The sequence below is a fragment of the Drosophila ficusphila genome, unplaced genomic scaffold, assembly GCF_018152265.1.
Source record: "Drosophila ficusphila isolate 14025-0441.05 unplaced genomic scaffold, ASM1815226v1 contig_127, whole genome shotgun sequence".
Classification (NCBI taxonomy): Eukaryota; Metazoa; Arthropoda; class Insecta; order Diptera; family Drosophilidae; genus Drosophila; species Drosophila ficusphila.
The window spans coordinates 1,547,305-1,565,856 of NW_025064016.1; the positions used below are offsets into that span (position 1 = coordinate 1,547,305).

The 18,552-nt window shown below is 47.5% G+C and overlaps 7 protein-coding genes across 9 annotated transcripts; 2 read left to right on the forward strand and 5 right to left on the reverse strand.

The window, feature by feature from the left end:
* Positions 1-121: 121 nt before the first annotated feature.
* On the reverse strand, positions 122-1,913 carry LOC108101206 (probable 26S proteasome non-ATPase regulatory subunit 3). The gene is made up of 2 exons (XM_017205455.2): positions 1,623-1,913; positions 122-1,563 (listed from the first exon to the last, which is right to left on the reverse strand). Exons 1-2 carry the CDS (start codon positions 1,784-1,786, stop codon positions 243-245), a joined length of 1,485 nt encoding a protein of 494 aa, XP_017060944.1. The 5' UTR covers positions 1,787-1,913; the 3' UTR covers positions 122-242.
* Positions 1,914-2,201: 288 nt separating this feature from the next.
* Positions 2,202-3,938, forward strand: LOC108101212 (FAD-dependent oxidoreductase domain-containing protein 1). Its single transcript, XM_017205461.1, has 2 exons — positions 2,202-2,681; positions 2,743-3,938. Exons 1-2 carry the CDS (start codon positions 2,289-2,291, stop codon positions 3,886-3,888), a joined length of 1,539 nt encoding a protein of 512 aa, XP_017060950.1. The 5' UTR covers positions 2,202-2,288; the 3' UTR covers positions 3,889-3,938.
* LOC108101213 (calcium load-activated calcium channel) lies at positions 3,886-4,671 on the reverse strand. The gene is made up of 3 exons (XM_017205462.1): positions 4,537-4,671; positions 4,408-4,485; positions 3,886-4,355 (listed from the first exon to the last, which is right to left on the reverse strand). The coding sequence occupies exons 1-3, from the start codon at positions 4,595-4,597 to the stop codon at positions 3,943-3,945; spliced, it is 552 nt and encodes a 183-aa protein (XP_017060951.1). The 5' UTR covers positions 4,598-4,671; the 3' UTR covers positions 3,886-3,942.
* A 151-nt stretch (positions 4,672-4,822) lies between these two features.
* LOC108101211 (apoptotic chromatin condensation inducer in the nucleus) lies at positions 4,823-8,232 on the reverse strand. The gene is given in 6 exon segments (XM_017205460.2): positions 4,823-5,683; positions 5,744-5,856; positions 5,922-6,147; positions 6,208-6,418; positions 6,553-7,763; positions 7,765-8,232. Coding segments are annotated over 6 exon segments (2,208 nt in total). The 5' UTR covers positions 8,029-8,232; the 3' UTR covers positions 4,823-5,500.
* A 329-nt stretch (positions 8,233-8,561) lies between these two features.
* LOC108101226 (tetratricopeptide repeat protein 19 homolog, mitochondrial) lies at positions 8,562-10,062 on the forward strand. Of its 3 annotated transcripts, none has more exons than XM_043209442.1 (4): positions 8,562-9,212; positions 9,268-9,410; positions 9,516-9,663; positions 9,717-10,062. In XM_043209442.1, exons 1-4 carry the CDS (start codon positions 8,691-8,693, stop codon positions 9,975-9,977), a joined length of 1,074 nt encoding a protein of 357 aa, XP_043065377.1. In that variant the 5' UTR covers positions 8,562-8,690; the 3' UTR covers positions 9,978-10,062. The 3 variants fall into 3 exon arrangements, with proteins under 3 accessions (XP_043065377.1, XP_017060964.1, XP_017060963.1); XM_017205474.2 differs by having other exon boundaries at positions 8,574-9,212; positions 9,268-9,431; XM_017205475.2 differs by lacking the exon at positions 9,717-10,062 and having other exon boundaries at positions 8,568-9,212; positions 9,268-9,440; positions 9,516-9,610.
* LOC108101224 (protein catecholamines up) lies at positions 9,974-11,674 on the reverse strand. Its single transcript, XM_017205473.2, has 2 exons — positions 11,211-11,674; positions 9,974-11,157 (listed from the first exon to the last, which is right to left on the reverse strand). Exons 1-2 carry the CDS (start codon positions 11,560-11,562, stop codon positions 10,187-10,189), a joined length of 1,323 nt encoding a protein of 440 aa, XP_017060962.2. The 5' UTR covers positions 11,563-11,674; the 3' UTR covers positions 9,974-10,186.
* Positions 11,675-11,978: 304 nt separating this feature from the next.
* On the reverse strand, positions 11,979-18,537 carry LOC108101214 (E3 ubiquitin-protein ligase MIB2). Its single transcript, XM_017205463.2, has 6 exons — positions 18,184-18,537; positions 17,410-17,515; positions 15,477-15,644; positions 14,705-15,374; positions 14,485-14,647; positions 11,979-14,427 (listed from the first exon to the last, which is right to left on the reverse strand). The coding sequence occupies exons 2-6, from the start codon at positions 17,474-17,476 to the stop codon at positions 12,343-12,345; spliced, it is 3,153 nt and encodes a 1,050-aa protein (XP_017060952.1). The 5' UTR covers positions 17,477-17,515; positions 18,184-18,537; the 3' UTR covers positions 11,979-12,342.
* Positions 18,538-18,552: the final 15 nt, after the last annotated feature.

An 18,552-nucleotide genomic window follows, 5' to 3' on the forward strand; every position in this document is an offset into this window, starting at 1 on the left:
AAAATTATTTTATATTTCTAAATGATATTTGAGCAAGATCATTATAGTTATTAAAATTAACCGCTATTATTAGACTTTTTCGAACGAATTAAATTAAAAAATTGAAATATAATAAACGAAATATTTTTCAAAACCTTTTCTCTCTGGGTAATTTTTCTTTTAATTTTGTATCTTATTTAATTGCGGATTACGTTTCTATGAAAAATGAATGCAAGTACAAATTAGTTTGCTGCAGCAGCCGTTTAGAAACCGTCCTCATCGTCCTCGGCCATCTCCTTGGCTAGCTCGAGGTCCTGTTGCTCCCGTTCCCGCCTCTCCTCGGCACTCTCCAGGTCCTTGCCATAGGACTTTGGTGGGTAGCGCATAGCCTTGACGCTCTGGTTGTGCAGGTTCAGGCAGAACGAAATGCGCTCGTGGAAGGCTAATTGCGGCTCCCTGGTGCTGTAGATATCGGTGCTCTCCTTGCTGCGCATGTAGTTTTGTGCCGGGTCTAGCGTGGCTTCAATCACTCCATCTCGTATGGCCTTCGATACGATAAACTCCGCATCCTCGGCGGAGTCAAGCATTAAACGCTTGGCAATGTCCTGCGGCGAGATGCGCGAGTACGACAGTCCAATGGAACGGATGGCCGTCTTGATCACATTGTGGCGCAGCCTGATGATCAGCGTAAAGGTGTGATCCAGCTGGAACTTGGGACCGTATTGGGAGACCACGTCTCCGAACCTCTTAAGATTGCCCAGACGCACGGCCTGCGTGAGCTGGAAATAGGCACCCAGGGATTGGCGCAGACCTGCCTGCCGAAACACCACACGTTCCGGAATGTTGCCCAGCAGGAGCTCAACTACGATAATCAGCTTTTGCACCGTCTGGCGGAAACCGATGGCCGCATGCTGCGGAGATTTTCGCAGTGCCTGGACCAGATGCTTGTGGGCATCGCTGTACTCTAGTTTGGCAGCCTTGATGCGACCCAAATAGTAAAGGAAGCGCGCCCACTCATTGTTGCTGGCTGATTCCGGGTACACTGACTTCTTCACTAGCTTGTCGGCCTGATCGTACAGGGCATAATGCAAATAGTTGCGCAGGAGGCAATTGATAAGCACAGCCTGGCCCTCAAAATCGTTACGCAGCGTGGCGGTACGTAGACGAGCGTGAAGGAAGGCCCGGATGCCCTCCAATGAGTTTTTCAACTCGGCGACGCGAGAGAAGTAGAAGTAGGACTTGGCTCCAATCAGATCAAGGGTGCGGCGGTTCTGGATGGAGATTTTTGCCATCAAGGCGTCCGCGCAGGTTCCAGCACGCTTCAAATCGCTGGCGTCAATCAATTTGACCAGCAAAAGAAGATAAAAGTAGGCATCCACTTCGGCAATCGGCGCCTTGGTGGCAACTTGCTTTTTGGGCACATCAGGCAGTTCGGTGGCATCCTTCTCAACAGCGGGCATTAAGGCCACTGCGGCCTCACGATCCGCGCCAACCGGATAAATACTCTGGGCAAGATTCCGGAAGACGACACCATTCAATTTGCGACGGGTGTTGGGCAAATTCCGAAGCACGCGCAGGATAAATCTGTGGAGGACCAAAGAAAACTGTATTTTTGTGCGGGTCAACTAACTCGTATCACCTACCGCGATTCCTTGGAGGCCACTCCCTTCTCGATCTGGCGAATCTGCTCGCGAATCTCCTGGACTGCGGCCACATCTTGGTTCTTCTTCTCATCTGCTAGCGTCTCGGCCGTGGGATCCACCTCCATCTCTACGTCATGGGTACCGATGTCCGTTGCGTTGGTCATGTTGCAGAACTCTTAATTTGCTAATGTCACAATTACGGTTGAGTTTTCTTTTGTTTTTTTCTCAATTCCAAATCAAAAATGCCTAGTAATGTTGCTTCCTCTTCTTCGGTTTCGGCTTGACAGACAGTGTTGAAAAGTGCTACTGCTTAACAGCTCCATAACATTATCGGTTGTTGGTAATTACATCGAGCCATAGTAAACTGCATAAACCTTTCCAGTTTTAAATTACATATTTAACATTTTAAATTTTTAAGACTGTTTAATATTTGATAAAAGAAAGGTATTCAATTACATCGATGCATTGTTTTTATTTTTAAATAGTTTTTGAATTACAAGCATTTTTACAGATTTAAAATTTATTTAAATGCCGGTATGCAAATTTCGATGCCTTTATCGATATATCGATGTTATTCGAGGCCCTCTTTTGCACATTATCACAGGGTATTACAAAATACAAATATTTCCCTTAACATGAATTAATATATAGGAGACAGAGGCTACAATGTTGCGGTATAGACATGTGATCCGGCTCCTGCAACGGAGATCTTACTCCTCAGGAGCTGCAAACAGTGGATCCCCTGGTGGCGACAAATCCGGCGAAGAAGACTCGCACCCAATACGACGAACCCTTCGTTTGCTTGGGAACGATATGCGCAAAGTTAAGGAGTTCTTTGTACCCAAAGATCCGGAGCCTGAACAGGAACGCATCCCCACCCAGAGCAAGTTTAAGTTTACCGGAGAGAGGGAAAGAGATCCCACGCTGGCAGATGATTTTCAGACCCACTGCGATGTGCTCATTATTGGCGGAGGTGCAGTAGGTAGCTCCATTGCCTACTGGCTGAAGGAGAAGGCTCGCGACGGCCTTAATGTGGTGGTGGTTGAAAAGGATGATACGGTGAGAAGATTTCAGATAACCAGTGCCCCGAATTTGGCTCTATTCTGCCTTGTGTTTACAGTACGCTCAGTCCGCCACTCGTGTTTCCGTGGGCGGTCTTTGCCAACAATTCTCCCTACCCGAAAACATCCAGATGTCGCTCTTTGCCGCCGAGTTCTTGCGAGGTGCTAATCAGCACTTCGGGCAAGATGTCCCGCTTCACTTTACACCCCATGGTCACCTGATGCTCGCTGGGGAAGAGCATGCTGAGAGCCTAATGCGCTCCTCCCAGCTACAAAACGAATTTGGTGCCCGCAACGAACTGCTAACGGCGGATCGATTGGAGGCTCGTTTTCCCTGGCTAAATACTAAAGGCATTGTTTTAGGTTGCCTTGGGCTAGAGAAAGAGGGCTGGTTCAACCCCTTGGCCCTGCTTAGTAACCTTCGGCGCTCTGCTAGCGGTTATGGCGGTCATTTTGTCAGTGGACGAGTGGTGGATTTTGAATTCGTGCCCCAGACGGACATATCTGTTGTCGGGCATGCCGGCTCCAACGAGGCTAACTACACGGGATTGAATAAGGCTGTCATCCAGCTACCCGACGGAACATTACGCACGTGCAAGTTTGCGCTTTGTGTAATAGCTGCTGGCACAAATTCCGGTCAGGTGGCAAGATTGGCGAGGATAGGTGTAGGTCCAGGAATGTTGCGGATTCCCCTGCCCATCGACGCTCGTAAGAGGTACATGTACGCCATCAGCTCACAGGCCCAAAGTGCACCGGGAATGACAATGCCCATGACCATGGATCCCTCTGGCATTTTTATCCGTAGAGATGGTCTTGGTGGAAACTACATTTGCGGACAGGATTCGACGGAGGAAAGCCATGGCCAAGAGGTGGACTCGCAATACTTTGACCAGCACATCAGACCCAAGCTGGCCGAGCGAGTTCCCTCTCTCGGGGAAGCTCAACTGGTGGACAGCTGGGCGGGCAGCTATGATCAGAATGTTTACAATGAAAATGGCATTATTGGACCCCATCCTTACTACCACAATTTGTATATAGCCACCGGATTTAGTGGGCATGGAGTCCAGCAATCCTTGGCCGTAGGACGTGCTGTTTCCGAGCTGATCATGGACGGCCAATTTCGGACCATTGACCTCTCGCGCCTGAGTTTCGACAGGCTTATTGTGGACCAACCCATGTACGAGTTAAATAATGTTTTAAGCTAAGATTGTTGATGGTGCATTATTGACTAAATGCAACTACTTTAATGTGTGAATTTACTATTTGAACTGGCCGGGAGCGGGACCAAAGAGACCCACTCCTTGTTTGCTGGCTGCGCGTGATGGAGCAAAGCCCAAGAGTTTCTGGATGTTTTGGCGAATGGACATGGTACACAGGATGTACAGGAAGATAAAGGAACAGTCTGTGTAGTCATCGCCGGATAAATTCCGATGACTCAGTCCTTGTATCCAGGAGATGGGCGTGAAGGGCAACTGGGCAACGACCCTTCCATCAAAGATGCTGTTGAACATGCTCAACAGAGCAGTAAAGGCAAATCCTGTCGCGAACATGGACTTCATTTTGACCAACGAAAGGTCGCGGTTGTTGTTTTTCAGTTTCTCCTCGTCCCTTTCGATTTTCTTCTTCACAGCCTTGTCAAGAGAATCGCCATGGATCTCCTTACGACGCTCCACTGCAAGAAAATTCGGATTACCCCGTGACCACTGACCCATTGTCCAACTTACGCTTTTTGCTCTGCTTTTCCACCTCGGTCTTCAGCTTTTGGTACTTTTCCGTCCGGTAGACCAGCACCCAGGTGAGACCTGAAGTTCTCAAAGGGTTATTTTATCTAATCTGACTTGGTTTTAACTCACCTTCGCCCAGGAAAGCGGTGCAGACAGATATAAATACAATTAATATAGTGTCGGACCACATTTTTTCGCTAAATTAATGTTAATAAAAAATTAAAACTTATCGATATCATAAGTGACACTTTCATAATCGCTTTCGATAAACTATCGATACGTTATTAAATAACAATATCAATACCGCGGCTTTGGAACATGTTAAGCTCATTTTAAAAGGGAAAAAAATTAATCAAAAATCGGAGAACTTGAAATAATGGAACACTTATTATGTGAAAATAACCACACGATTTAATGAGTCGATCAGAATTATAGTTTATTTCTCAGACATTTAAAACACTTTTATGGTTTTGGCATAGTCACAAGCTTGCCGACTGTTGTTAAATTGTATTTCTAGTTTCATTAAAATTTTAAGAAAAATTGATTTTACAATTAATCAATCAATTATTTTCTGTTTGTTTAATATGTATATAGATGTAAGCATGGTAACTTGCTGCAAGAGTTTCTAGATTCCGACGCTAAGTTTCCATTGCGTTGATGCTGGATGCCGGCGTTGCTGTGGTTGTTTTTTGGGGTGAGGTGACGTTAGGCGCTGTAAAATGCTACATTTGAGGAAAGAAATCAAATCAGGTTATATATATATATATATGGAAATATATATGCGCTATATATGGAACAACAACAATGAGAAAAATAACTGAGAAAAGAGAATTTAAATCTCAAATTAAGAATATAGATAAGACGATGGTGGGAATATTCAAATCGAAGTACAATCACTTCAAGTTGAATATTACAACGTCTTTATATTTTTGGGAACGCAAAACGCTCGAAGAAATAGAAAAAATTCGGGTGGTTGTTGAGACCCTGCAGAAGTTTTAGTTGCTGTTTTATCATTTTCGGATTTTCTTTTTGGGTGTTGATGCCAGTAATTGAGATATTTTCAACGTTTATTTGCTCAATTTCAAGCCTCCGCCTAGTAACGTCGTCGCTCCCGCTCGCGACTGCGCGATCGTCGCCGTTCATTGGAACGATTGCGGCGCGTTTCGCGCTGGCGGTCTCGATCCTTCTCACGCTCTTTTTGACGCTCCTCCCGCTCCTTGACGCGCTGCTTATGCTCCTCGATGCGTTTCTGACGAAATGCCTCCTTTTCTGCGATCTAAAGGTATTGCGATTGTGTTTAAGTAGTGTCTAGATATCATAAACCAAAGTAACATACCGCTTCCGGCGTCAGTGGCAACCAGTAAATACACGGCGTTGCCTTAGTCTTACGAAAAAGATCATCCAATAGCCTGATAGGCGGCTCATTCTCCTTCCGTTTAGTTTTGGCCACTGTTTTAATCGAAATTATAATATCAAATTTTTCACCAGAATCTTATTTTCCCTTAAAAACTTACCTGGCGATCCACTGCGGCTTCTTGCGTGTGCATTGCGATCTCGCTCCCGCTCGCGTCCTCGCCCCTCTCTGTCCCTGGAGCGTTTGCGATCCTGTCCAGCTCGATCCGCGTCCCGAGATCTCGAGTCCAGTCGATCCTTGCTCCCACGTCGTCGGTCGTTGCTGGGCTTGTCGTGGTCGCTAGGCTCCTTTTTACCCACATCCCATTCACGTACAGGGCGCACAGGCTAAGCAAACAAAAGGCAAATTAGGTGACCTGCTATGTTGCTATGACAATAATCTATTACCTTCTTGTCTGATGGTTCCAATCGCGACCAAGCGTTGCCCGCCTGCTGGTTGTCTCTGGTGTTTTCCTGGCCATATCTGGGAGCCTCGTCCTTCGTTGATTGTATCGCGCGATCCATGTCTGTGCGACTACCGAAGTCGACATTTAAACATTTGGGATTTGAGACTGGCCAGCGAACTCCGTGCAGGGCATGGCGGGTTTCAATGGCCTCGCTACAAGAAAGAGTAAAGCAAATATGCAATTTTCAATAACTAAGTTTTTGTTCTTGAAAAAAAAAAAAAAACATTGGTCAGCTCATGTTGATCGGCTTTAAAATTTAAACGCAATGCAAAACTACGATACTCACTCTTCAGTGGAGTAGGCAACGAAGCACTTAGACTTGATGCGATCAATCCAGAAACCGTCTTCCTCCACGATCTTTCCCGTCCTCGCCAGAAGTCCTTTCAGCTGCAGGACTGTGAAGGGGCGCACCAGATTGGTGATGTATAGCACATGGCTGGCGCGATTGCGCGCAGGACTAGGGGATCGGACTATATGGGGTGCGGCCGTGGCGGCTGTGGCTTTGCTCAAGCCTCCCTGAGCCGGCACCGTGTCTGTGGAAGGTGGCGGAGATGTTCGACCAGTGGCTCCTGCAGTTCCTGCACTCTCCTTGTTTGCAGTCGCCTCTGCGCCGGTCTCGCAGGTGGTGATGGTAGTGGCCTCGGTGTCGCGATCCTTTCGCGGCTCGGAGGCGGGCACCGGCGAACCCGATCGCTCGGAGTCGCGATCGCTGGTGACCAGACCCTCCTCCTCCGACGAGGATTCCAGTTGCACATCGCTGAGGGGAACCGGTTGCACCACATCGGCAATTATGTTTTTTAGGGAATCCGTTGAAATGGCCAACACTGGTGGCGCGCGATCCGAGGACTTTTTATTAGTAAGCCACCTGCGCTTCCGCACCGATCGCTGCTGCTGAAGCACTGGAGCGCTGGCTGTGTTGTTTGCGCTGCTGTTTACGGATGTCTCGTGCTTGTCGTTCGGAAGATCAGCTGGTTCGTCCTGAGTTTTTTCTGGCTTTTCCTGTTGCTGTTTGCGGTTCTCCTTTTGCTCCTCTTCCTCCGCGGCCTGCAATTCCTGTTTCTGCTCCTTGTGTTTCTTCTTGGACTCCTTGCGTTCCGCAGGAGCAGAGCCTTCTTCGTCCCTTTCCTCGACCTCTTCTGTCTGAATGTCTAATACATCGCTAGACGTTTTTAGATGTTCCTCATCCTTGCTGGAAGGAGAAGGAACCTTTACCTCTTGAACTGGCTCGCTCTGCTTGCCGCTGCTGTCATCATGGACATCCTGCTGTGGTTTTTCGTCCTCCTTCTCAGCATTCTCGTCCTTCGGATCTGGCTGGGTTTTCTCAATTTGATCCTCTTTGGCAAGCTCTTCCGGCACGCTCTCCTGAACCGATGGCGGCTCTACAGCCCTTTCCTCCTCCACGCTGTTCTTGTCTGCAACCTGGCCGTTCTCGGGCTCCTCCTCGGGGATAGTGTCCACTTTCTTGTCGCCGCCCTTGGCCTCAGCACGCTTTTTTGGGCGTCGCCCGGACGCCGCGACTCTTGCGCACTGGCGATGATCCGGATCCGGCACGTTCCTCGCTGGAGGCTCGTTGCTCGGTGACTTCGACTGGGGCCTGCGGCACTTCTGGGACATCCCCGGAGTTCGCATTATCCTTCTGGTTGGCTGGTGCTTCTTCCTCGACCTTCTCGTTTTCGGACACCTTGCGGGAGCGGCGACTTCGGCGTGCCACCGGCACCGGAGCGGGCGACGACGACTTTTTTCGATCGCTGCGCCGTCTCATGGCTGGCGGAAAAACGGTTGGGGCACTGCAAATATCTGAAATAAAACGATGGTAACGCCGTCGGACCCACGGCTTATGCGTCCACTGCTATTCGAATTCACTTTTCCTCCGTTCATGCACCTTTTCGCGATTTAAGAAAATTTATTTTGTCAGCAAAAGAGCGTCAATCCGCCATCAATATGCAGGGTTGCTTCGAACCAAGTGGAGGGGGCCGGCCTATCGCTAGAGGAACGGCTATCGATACAATTTCCACATAAATATCGGCTAAGAATAGCGGATTTCAAAATAAAAAAATTAAAAACCATAAGTTAAAACAACCATTTATAGAATTTTGATTACCTTCAAAAGCTTTTCTTAATGATCTTCCTTTAGCTTTTCTCGAACAAATTCACCAATTTTTCCAAGTAATTTTTTCTTCCAATCGATATGTAATAAAAAACAGTGTTCAAATCAACTTAAAATTGAATATTATTTTTAGTACGAGGACCTTAAAATTCAACAATTTATGTTTTATTAATAGACAATGTCGAGCGCTACAAAATGCAGTTTCAAAACCCTTATACGGCGTTTTGCAACACTGCGATGCATTTCATAATTATAAATTTTCTAAAAACACCTGATAGAATAGTTTACGGCAAAAATATGAATTAAACAATACCAATATGATTGTGAGAAATTTTTGCAAATTGACCCAAGTGATGGGCAGGCTTCGGCTTGTCCCAAATGCCAGGGAATACTGTCAATCAGCGCCGCTGAAGAGAAGCAGCAAAGGCTCAGGATTTGGATCGCTTGTCGTCTACGCGGCCGATCACCAGGTTGCTTGGGCAGTTCCTCCAGCTTCTAACTCTTCTAATGGAATGTTTTGGGCATTTTCTGCTGCCTTTACTTTTAATCTGTTTGGAGGCGGCGAAGAGAAAGAGGAGACCCCCGAGGACAAGTTGGTTAAGACCATCAAGCGATCAATCCTCTGCATTCAGCGGGAACAGTACGACAAGGCCGAGCAGATGCTTCACCTAGCCCTGCGAATGGCCCAGGATATACAGAGCAAAGACGGCATCACATATGTCTTCGACATAATGGCCAACCTGGCCATGGAACGTGAGCAGTTCAAGAAGGCTGAGAAGATATTTACGGACGTGATGAAACGACTTTTTGCCGATGGTCACACGGAAGAAAGCCCCAAGGTAGGAGATCCACTTCAATTTCTTCTACAGTTAAGATTTCTTTCATATTTTATAGATACTTCACATCAGCTCCAAGATAGCGCATATGTCCCAGCTGCAGGGTGATCTAGAGAAGAGCTTCCAGGGCTTTACGTGGACACTACAGCAGTTGGCCAAACTTCTGGAAAAAATGCCTGACGATAAGGACATACTGGAACTGTACGGCTTGACAAAGAATTGGTATTGAAGGTGTTTCCATTGCCGCTACTATCGAAATTCCAGTTGCAGTTAGGTCACTGTATGTTTATGTACATACTTTTTCAGGTTTGGACAGCTGCTGATGAAGCAGGGCAAATACCTAGAAGCCAAAAACCTTTTCAAGGAAGCTTTCGACACGCTCATCGATGTTTACGGCGCCGTAAATGACGCCTCTATAACCATTCTCAATAACATTAGTGTGGCGTATGTGAACGTAAGTGTACAAATTTCTTTTATAATCCATTCAATTACTTAGTTTTACTATAGCTAGAGAAGTACACTGAGGCCAGAGAGACCCTTCTGGAGGCAATGGAACTGGCCAAAGAGTTAAAGGATGCCACACAAGAGGGCATTTTGCAGGCCAATCTGGGTCTGGTGTATCTGCGCGAAGGCCTAATGATGCAAGCAGAGAACGCCTGCCGTCTGGCGTGGAAACTGGGCAAACAGCACAAGAATCCCGATGCCATCGAGCAGGCCGAGTATTGCCTTAATGAAATCAAGACGACCCTTAATGGGGATAAGCGTTAGTGAGGTCTCTTTTACAGTGTATTTTTTTTGACTATTTATACAAATTTGATTTCGAAGTAAAGCGCAAATTTTGAAGGCTTAAAAATATCGCTGCCTCGAGTATAAGGAGAAATCGCTTTGATTTTAAAATCCAGTTTTAAAATCTATCAGTTTTAAAGAGTTTGGTACCTTCTTTGAGAAGGGAATGGGAAGGCACATAACTCTTTACACTACTCAAATTTCGCTATTACAATCATCAGGGCAACGCCAGTAAGCAGTGCAAAGATTTCTTTAAGCGACTGTTTTAGCTTGGTGGACTCCTCTAGCAGCTCCGGCAGCACGCTCACCGTTGCAATATAAATGAAACCGCCAGCGGTGAAGGGCAGAACCCAGGGCGCCGATCCGTCTCCGCTTCCGGCTCCCAAAAGGGCCAGCGCTGTGCCCGCCAGAGCTCCGAGTGCCGTGACCAGCTGCAGCAGCATTGCCTTGCGTCTCGAACAGCCCGATTTGATAAGGATGGCAAAGTCGCCAATCTCGTGGGGAACTTCGTGCAGCAAGATAGTAACAGTGGTCACAATGCCAATACTGTTGCCCGCCAAATAGGATGCACCGATGGCCAGACCGTCAGTGAAATTGTGAGCAAAGTCAGCAGCAAGGTTTAGGTAACCGGATATCTCCACTTCGCCCTCCGGTTCAGCTTCTTGTTGCTTAGGCTTGGTTTTCTTGGCTTGCTTATCGGGTTTGTCTCCATCTCCGCTGTCTTCTTTGTCAGATGACTTCTTTTTTGGAGCCACAGGCTTGGGTTTCGGTGCTCCATGGCTGTGGCCATGACCTCCACCGCCACCTTTTAAAATGCGCACTAGTTTCTCAACCGACAGGAAGGCAATAATTCCACCGAGAACCCACAGGCCAATACTCATATCATGGCTATGTCCATGTTCGTGTTCTTCGCCTTCGTGATGATCATGATGGTGGCCATGGTCGTGGTCATGCTCTCCATGACTGTGAGGATGCGTGGCGTGAGGAATTAAGTGAAGAAAGGCATCGCCAAGCAAACCGCCAGATGCAAAGGCGAGCAGCACTTTAAGACGCGGCTTCATCGCCTCACTGTTATCGAGGGGAATGATGTAGAGAAGCACGAATGGCGCTGCACTGATAAGGAGAGTAGATCCAATAGAGTGCAACCAAATGGTGCTCATATCTATAAGAAATTGGGTTAAGTTGGTTCATTTGATATTTGGGGGGCTAACTTACCCAATGCCGGCTTTGCCTTGATATGACTCTCTTGATGATGGTGTCCATGATCGTGGCCGTGATGATGATGCCCATGATCGTGATCGTGGTCGTGGTGATGATCGTGCCCGTGATGATGATGTTCATGATCGTGGTCATGATCATGATCATGGTGATGATGGTGCTCTGCCCGCGGAGCCTTCTGTGGATCAAAGTTTTCGTTGGCTTCCCGCGAGTATTTGAAACTGGGATTGCCCTGGCCGGCACATAACGACGGCAGGGAAAGGAGCACGCCTCCAAGGATAATGCCAAGGGCCAGCTTCTGGTAGAACTGGAGCTTGCTGGCCTGAAAATCGGCCACTTGTTTGGCCATTTTTTTCTAATCTCTATTTACGCGTGCAACTGTGGCTAAAGTGTTGTGACGTGTTTGCTTTTTTTCTTGCTACGTAGTTATCGATGACCGAGAGATGCGTCAGCTATCGATTGTGTTCTACAAAAAATAAAATTTAACGCTTGGGGTATATGATTTGTTTACCTTTGGCTCTTTGTTCAAATTTCTCTGCAAACCGACCTTGAGGTACGGCAATGCTAGTTAGGTAAACATTTGCAAAATTGGGTAAACAAATAAAACTAAGCGTTGTTTGCACTATCAAAATTAAGTCGTTCACACTTTGCTGCAGTAGTCCATAATAAAAATATTCCAACTGAGTTAATTAGCTGAACAAAATGGTAGCCTTCATTATTTCTTGTAACGTGGCCCACACCCTCAATAAATAAAACAACACCCAATTTAATTATTTGATATTTGTATATTTGCAATTTAATGACTATTTAATATCTTTACGCTTTTAGTTTGTTTCCTATTTATTTTTATCGTTACCAGACGCGGTTAAACGAGGCTAATAACTAGACACGTGAAGGGTGCACAATAATTTGTTTATGTATACGATGCCGTTAATAAACCGTTACAAAAAAAACGCGTAAAATTCGTCGGTGATCAATAAATAATTAGTTCGAGTTGCACATGGTACGGCAATGTGGGTATGTGTGTGTGTTTTTAGTGTTTGTTTTTTTTTTGTATGTAATATATACAAGCCACTTTGGTTGCTGGTTGAATTGTTGCTGATGCTGCTATCGTTTCCGTTTCCTCCGCTCAATACAGGTTAATCTTCTTGAGTATTGTCTTGCGACACATGTGGCATGTCCGCAACGTTTCGGCACAATGGGAGCAGGCTCCGTGCCCACAGAGGAAGGCCACGTCCCGCTTGCGTTCCATACAGATGCCACAGAAGTGCGACTCCTCGAACTCCTGCACCTTGTTCTCCAGATAGCGCAGAAGATCCCCGGACGGCAGGCGAGTGGGGTCACTGGGTGACGACGTGGACGTGGGCAGGGCCACTATCCGCCCGCTGACAGTCAGGCGTCTTTCAATAAGCACACCGCAGCGCAGACACTTTTTCATTCTGATGCCACATTCTTCACAAGCGATCTGGTGCTGACATGGCTCAAACCTCACCAGCTGCAGGATCTCATTGCACACAATGCACTCTTGAGGACCGGACACGATCACCGGACTAGCACTGGGACCCGCAGCCGCCGCCGCCCCGGCTTCCAACGCCGGGCTGCTCGAAGTGGAGGTCACTGGCGGCTTGGGTGCCTTCTTGCGAGGCGCCACCTGCGGCGAGACGTTCTGCTGCACGGCATCCGAGTTGAGTTTCTTAACGCCCGGTGAGGCTGATGGCGTGGATGGCGCTGCTGATGCGGATGGTATTTCGTTTGGCTTTGGCATTAGATCTAGTTGCTGGCGCTGCGGTGGTACTGGTGCCGCCACGCTCGCGGGTGCAGCTCCATTTGATTCGGCTCCAGCAACAGCGGGCGCTTCTTCGCCAGAGGCAGCCGGCGGTGACATTTCCAGAGCTTGGAGGTTCCTGGGGAGCGCCTCCGCTTCGCCCTGCTGCCCAAAGATCAACTGTCTGATGTTGCGGTCAGTAATCCATTCGAAAATACTCGCATTGGCATTGTTCAGTTCTACTCGGCAGCCGGCCCGTGAAAGATAGATTAGAATGCTGTACATGAGTCGATCCTCGGGCCGCACACTCGTCTGCACTAGACTCAGGTAGAACTTGTGGATCTCGGGTGCCTCCTCTGGGTGCGGTTCAGCGGCTGACTGTAGATTCGACTTTTTAATTACGCACAGGTGCATGGCATTGTCTCCATCCTCGTCCTTGGCATTAACGTCGCAGGATAGTCGCACGAGTCGCTCGATTACGCCGGCATGTCCCTGAGAGACGGCCAGTAGAAACGGCGTCTGTCGACGATTGTTGCGTATATCTAGCTCCGCTTGGCCCTCGGTGACCAGCGTTTCCACCACCTGGGCGTGTCCGTTAAGAGCCGCCAAGTGTAGGGCTGCAAAACCGTCGTCCTTGCGCACATTGACCAGCTGGCGGGAGAGCAGCAAAATGCGGCGGGCAGCCACCACGTTGCCCTTGAGCGCAGCATGATGGAGCACGTTGAAGCCACGATTATTCTTAACCGTAAAGTCCAGATTGGGAGCATTGCAAAGCAACTCCACCACCTCGGTGTTCTCCTTGCCGATGGCGTCGTGCAGCGCCGTATCACCGTACGAATCCTGGATATTCACGTTGGCATTGTGCTGCAGCAACTCGCGAACGCAGTGCGGTGTTTTCTTGTGCGCGCAGATGTGCAGTGCGGAGCAGTGGCTAGAGTTGAGAAAGTTCACTTCGGCGCCGTGCTGCAGAAGCACACGCATGGTGGCCGGCTGATTGCCGAAGGCTGCGTAATGCAGAGCGGAATCGCCCTCCTTGTCGACCGCGTTAACATTGGCACCCTTGGAGATGAGGTAGCTGACCAGGTCAACATAGCCCTGATGCGAGGCAACCTGAATGCAAGCCTTGCCGCCACTCATCACGTCCACTTGGCCGGGATTCACGTCCAGGTACTGGCGCACAAAGTCCAAATGGCCCTGGGCGGCCTCGCGCACCAGCTTGTCGGCTACCGAACTGCCCGACAGTCCTGAAAGCGGCGTCATTACGTGATCCGCCCGCCGATGGCTCAGGTCCATCATGCTGTTCGAGCGCTCAGCTGCCGTAGCCAGCGGCGAACGTTCCAGTTTGACACACTTCGGATTCAGCGTCCACTCGAAGCCGTCGTCCAGCTGCTGGATGCGCAGGTCTCCGTCGGAGTACACCTTTACCACCTTGCAAATTTTGCCGAGGGCCTGAAAGTTGAATTACAATTTTAGCTAAAGTTTTAAATACTTTAAATCTCAGCTTACATATCGCATAATTTCAATCCATTCGCCGTGGCCCTTCTGAAGCTGCTGCACTTTGTTGGCATCGTTGATAATGGTGACCAGATCACCGACACGAAAAGAGACAACCTTTACGAGAGCGGCGGGATGAAAGGTCCATCGATTGGGGCAGTTTTCATACTGGACACTAAAGGAATTTGAAATGAGTTAGAATGAATTATAAAATTTAAAGTCTGACACATACCGTATATCGCCCTTGTCCGTAATGCGATGCACGGTGCCCAGTTTGGATAAATGCTCGACCATGCGCGGATTCCATCCTCCATGGCCCTGCTGCAACTTCATCAGGGCATCGACCTCTAGGCAAACCTTGACGCGGTCGCCGACGGAAAAGCTTGGCTTCACCATCGGTGCCACCGGTTGCAACTCCTCCGGCTGCCCCAACACTGGCATATGATCCTTGTAGTAGTGACCGCCACACGTAGCCGTTATGTACTTAAGATCCACGTTGCCCTTGTGACCAAGACGGTAGACGTTCGTCGATCCGGTTACCCACGATACGTTTGCTACGCTGCGACACGATTCGTTGTCCCAGCCCCGGATTTCCATAACCCGCCCCGTCTTGCCCTCGCCGCCGTCCTGTTCGTTCCACTCCCAATCAGGACCTCGCACCACCTTGGCACCCACGAAAATGCCGCGCAGCTGAATCCGCTTGGAGCCTTTTCTCGTTGGCACTCGAACGCCGAGGGAATTGGGCGTGGTGTACCGCACGAACGGGTGCTCCAAGTCGTGCAGTTCCTCTGCGTAGCAGTAGGCGCACAGATGGTAGTTGGCACACTGGGCGCACTTAAATACTATGCCGGCAATGCCCGCCTTGGAGCAGCCATCGCAGACGACATTCGAGTGACGAACTCCTGCAAAGAAATAATTATAATATTATTGGTAATTTAAAGAGAAAAATTTTAAATGGTATAAAGTTCCGAAACTTAGAATTTTAAAAACAGATTGTCACTTACCAACTTGAGCATTATCTACAATAATCAAGTCGTACTGGTTCTGGTAGCCCACACGGTAGTTTGTCCTGTGTCCGGAATCCCAGTTGACCACGACAGTGTTTTCCGGCGAGTGTGTCGATCCGCAACGTCCGATTTCGCAAACCGTTCCAACGTGACCTTCTCCGTCGTCTGTTGCGTAAGCAATGAAACAAAGTTGGAAGTGATGTGATGTGAGTTGGGAAATCTAAATAGCTGCAGTCAGGCTGCTCCTTGGACTGCATTGTGATGTACACACTCGCAACGACATCCACATCCGGTGGATATCAGACATCTGTGGCGCACACTTCCCCCTCATAAACAACGCGCCACGACTATAAATACCCACAATCATTGACTCGGGCTCCAAGCGGATTTCAGTTATGCACTCGGATTCGAACGTGCAGCTGCTCTATAATTACCCCAAAACACGGGTGGGGATGTGGAATCAGTTCTCTAGAGGGTGACATTTGATGTTGGCCTGGGGATGAGGAATGGGATCACCGACACTCCCTAGCTCCCTGGCTGCAACTTTTGTTTATGTCTATTTTCAACACACCCCAGCTAAAGGAATACCAGGCCCCAAAAATAAACTCTCCACATTCTCCCCAATCTAAAGGCCTGCTGGAACTAACAGCTTGCGATCCCCATTCGGCGGACTAAAAATAAACACTCCAAAAAGATTGGAGACAAAATGGCACGCGCCCTTGCCGCCTGATGAGTTGCCCAGACATATGCCACAGGCTCACTTTGCCGAGGGGAGCTGCAATTCAGGAAGGGAGGAACACATACCATGACCTAATCTGTGTGTGCCGTCACTGCAGCCATGTGCAGCTGCAGTTGGAGCCTTCCATAGTTTCTAGGTATTACAAAGCAAAATATATTTCTATGAACACTTTGTAAATGTGAAATTTATATCGGGCATGGTATTAAAACAGCAATTGGTAACAGCAAAGTTTTCAGTTTTTTATAGGTGGACTGATCTTTAACTAACTTTATAATATGTTGTAATAATTAAATTAACAAAAGGTTATTGACGTTAACCATAGTTACGGGTTTTTAATTTAAAAAAAATAAAGTACATAGAAGTTTTCAGAAACAAACTTTTTAAGGGGTATACTGCAAGCGGTCTAATTCGTTTTTTGTATGAACTTTAGTAACTAATTGTTTGTATTGCGAATGATACGAATTTTTTCCAGCTAATAACAATTAATTCAATTAAAAGCAACGCAATATTATTGTTTGGCGGGCAGCTGCCAGAGGGCAGGAGATTGTTTACCTGCCACGTAGGGTGCTATAGTGTATATGTACTATCGAGAACCACACATCCCCGCCATATATGTATGAACCATAAAACGAAGCGACGAAAGCAGAAGCAATTGGTAAGCGCAAGAATTTCGCTGCTGCCGCAGTGAGTGTTGCTAAAAATAGCGAGGCGCGTCCTCTTTACATACAACAACGCCCCGAGCAGCAACAGCGGACACGGACGTACACCTCTCCGTCGCCGTACCGCCCCCGAAAATCCCCCCGCTTGACCCACCACGGGTGCCAATGCCAAGTGAGTTCAGTTTTGGGTATACAGTAAATATCGGTCACGAAAAATCCCTTTCAAAATTATATTTTTTCTTTTTATTAAGGGTCGTGAAATGGCTTCCTTTAAATATAATAAAATTATATTCGTTGCTATCAAAACTAACAATATCAACCAAATGATTCACGAAAAATTCCTACCTTTTAAGACGACTATTTTTTCGATTATGTGTTTTCCCCCGACTTATACTCAACGTACGCTAATTCTAGTCTAAACTCTTTAGCACAAAAAAAACCACACGTATCTATAAACAGAGAGCAAGTTAATTCCCCCCTTTTTTGAGGTGGGTAAACAAGTTGGCTCGTGGCTGCCCCGATGCGTTCTTACCTTGATTTGACCAGATCCAATTGGGTCCGCGAACCACCCGAATGCCGGGCGGAATGGAGGCTCGCATGGCGCTTGGTTGGCTCAATTTATGTAATTTCGCTTCAGCCTGAAAGAAGGATAATACAATCGTGAATGTCACATTTGACATTACTCGGGGCACGGAGTTTGCTGGGACCTGGCTGATAATTGGGTCAACTAAATGACGCCTTCGTTGGCGCATGACTAAAAAGGCATGGGAGCATATAGCGGATATGCCACAAAAATCATTGAAGGAGTTTTAAACAACTCAAAATGGCTGGTTAAAATTAAAAATTAATAAATCAAATATATTGTGGTTAGGTATTTCACAATCCCTTGGGGTTTCTGTGGCAGTCATCTATATAAGCAGAGACTTTGCAGCAAATTATAGTATTCAAATGCCAGATATGCTGCCCGATCGGTTCCAGGGAGTTCAAGTCCGGGCCGCGGGTGCAGCCCAGTAGCTCGAATGACGCATGCCGATAAGACAGATGGATACATGTACATACATATGTACTGAATGGGATTCCGATTCCTCAACGCCTCGGCTGATAAAAGCCAAGTGCTGTGACTTTTTTGGTCGAGCAGCGAAAACATTCAAATAATTGACCCGCATGTGTTGTTTACGAAAAGTCCAAGCACACTCACACACACGCCCCTTTTGACATCGCATATATGTATATGCATATATATTGATATATGTGCAGAATTGGGTTTGTGAAAAACGAAAATTGGGGGCATGGCTTTGGGGCTTACCAATGCAACTTGTGATACTGTATCGCTGCTCCCAGCTGTTTGCAATGAAAAACTTTAAGTTCTCGGGCCTTTAATAGTGCATTTTATGCGCGCGTGCGCTTTTTAATGGGCATTTAGTGTTTCCTTTCGCTAAAATGCAGTGGCACCGTTGCTACGGTGGCCAAAAGGGGTCATAGTTCACGCGAACGCGACTTGATTTTCGCACTCTTACGACACTAACGCTACTGCACGGATCGGCGATTGTATCTGGCACATTACAATTTGATATTTATTGGCCAAAATTCACAGTTTTGCTAGCTCTAAAATATACAACTACAATTTGGTCTGCTTCTTCTTCTTTTACTAGGTATGGCCTGGTCGTGCGAAAAT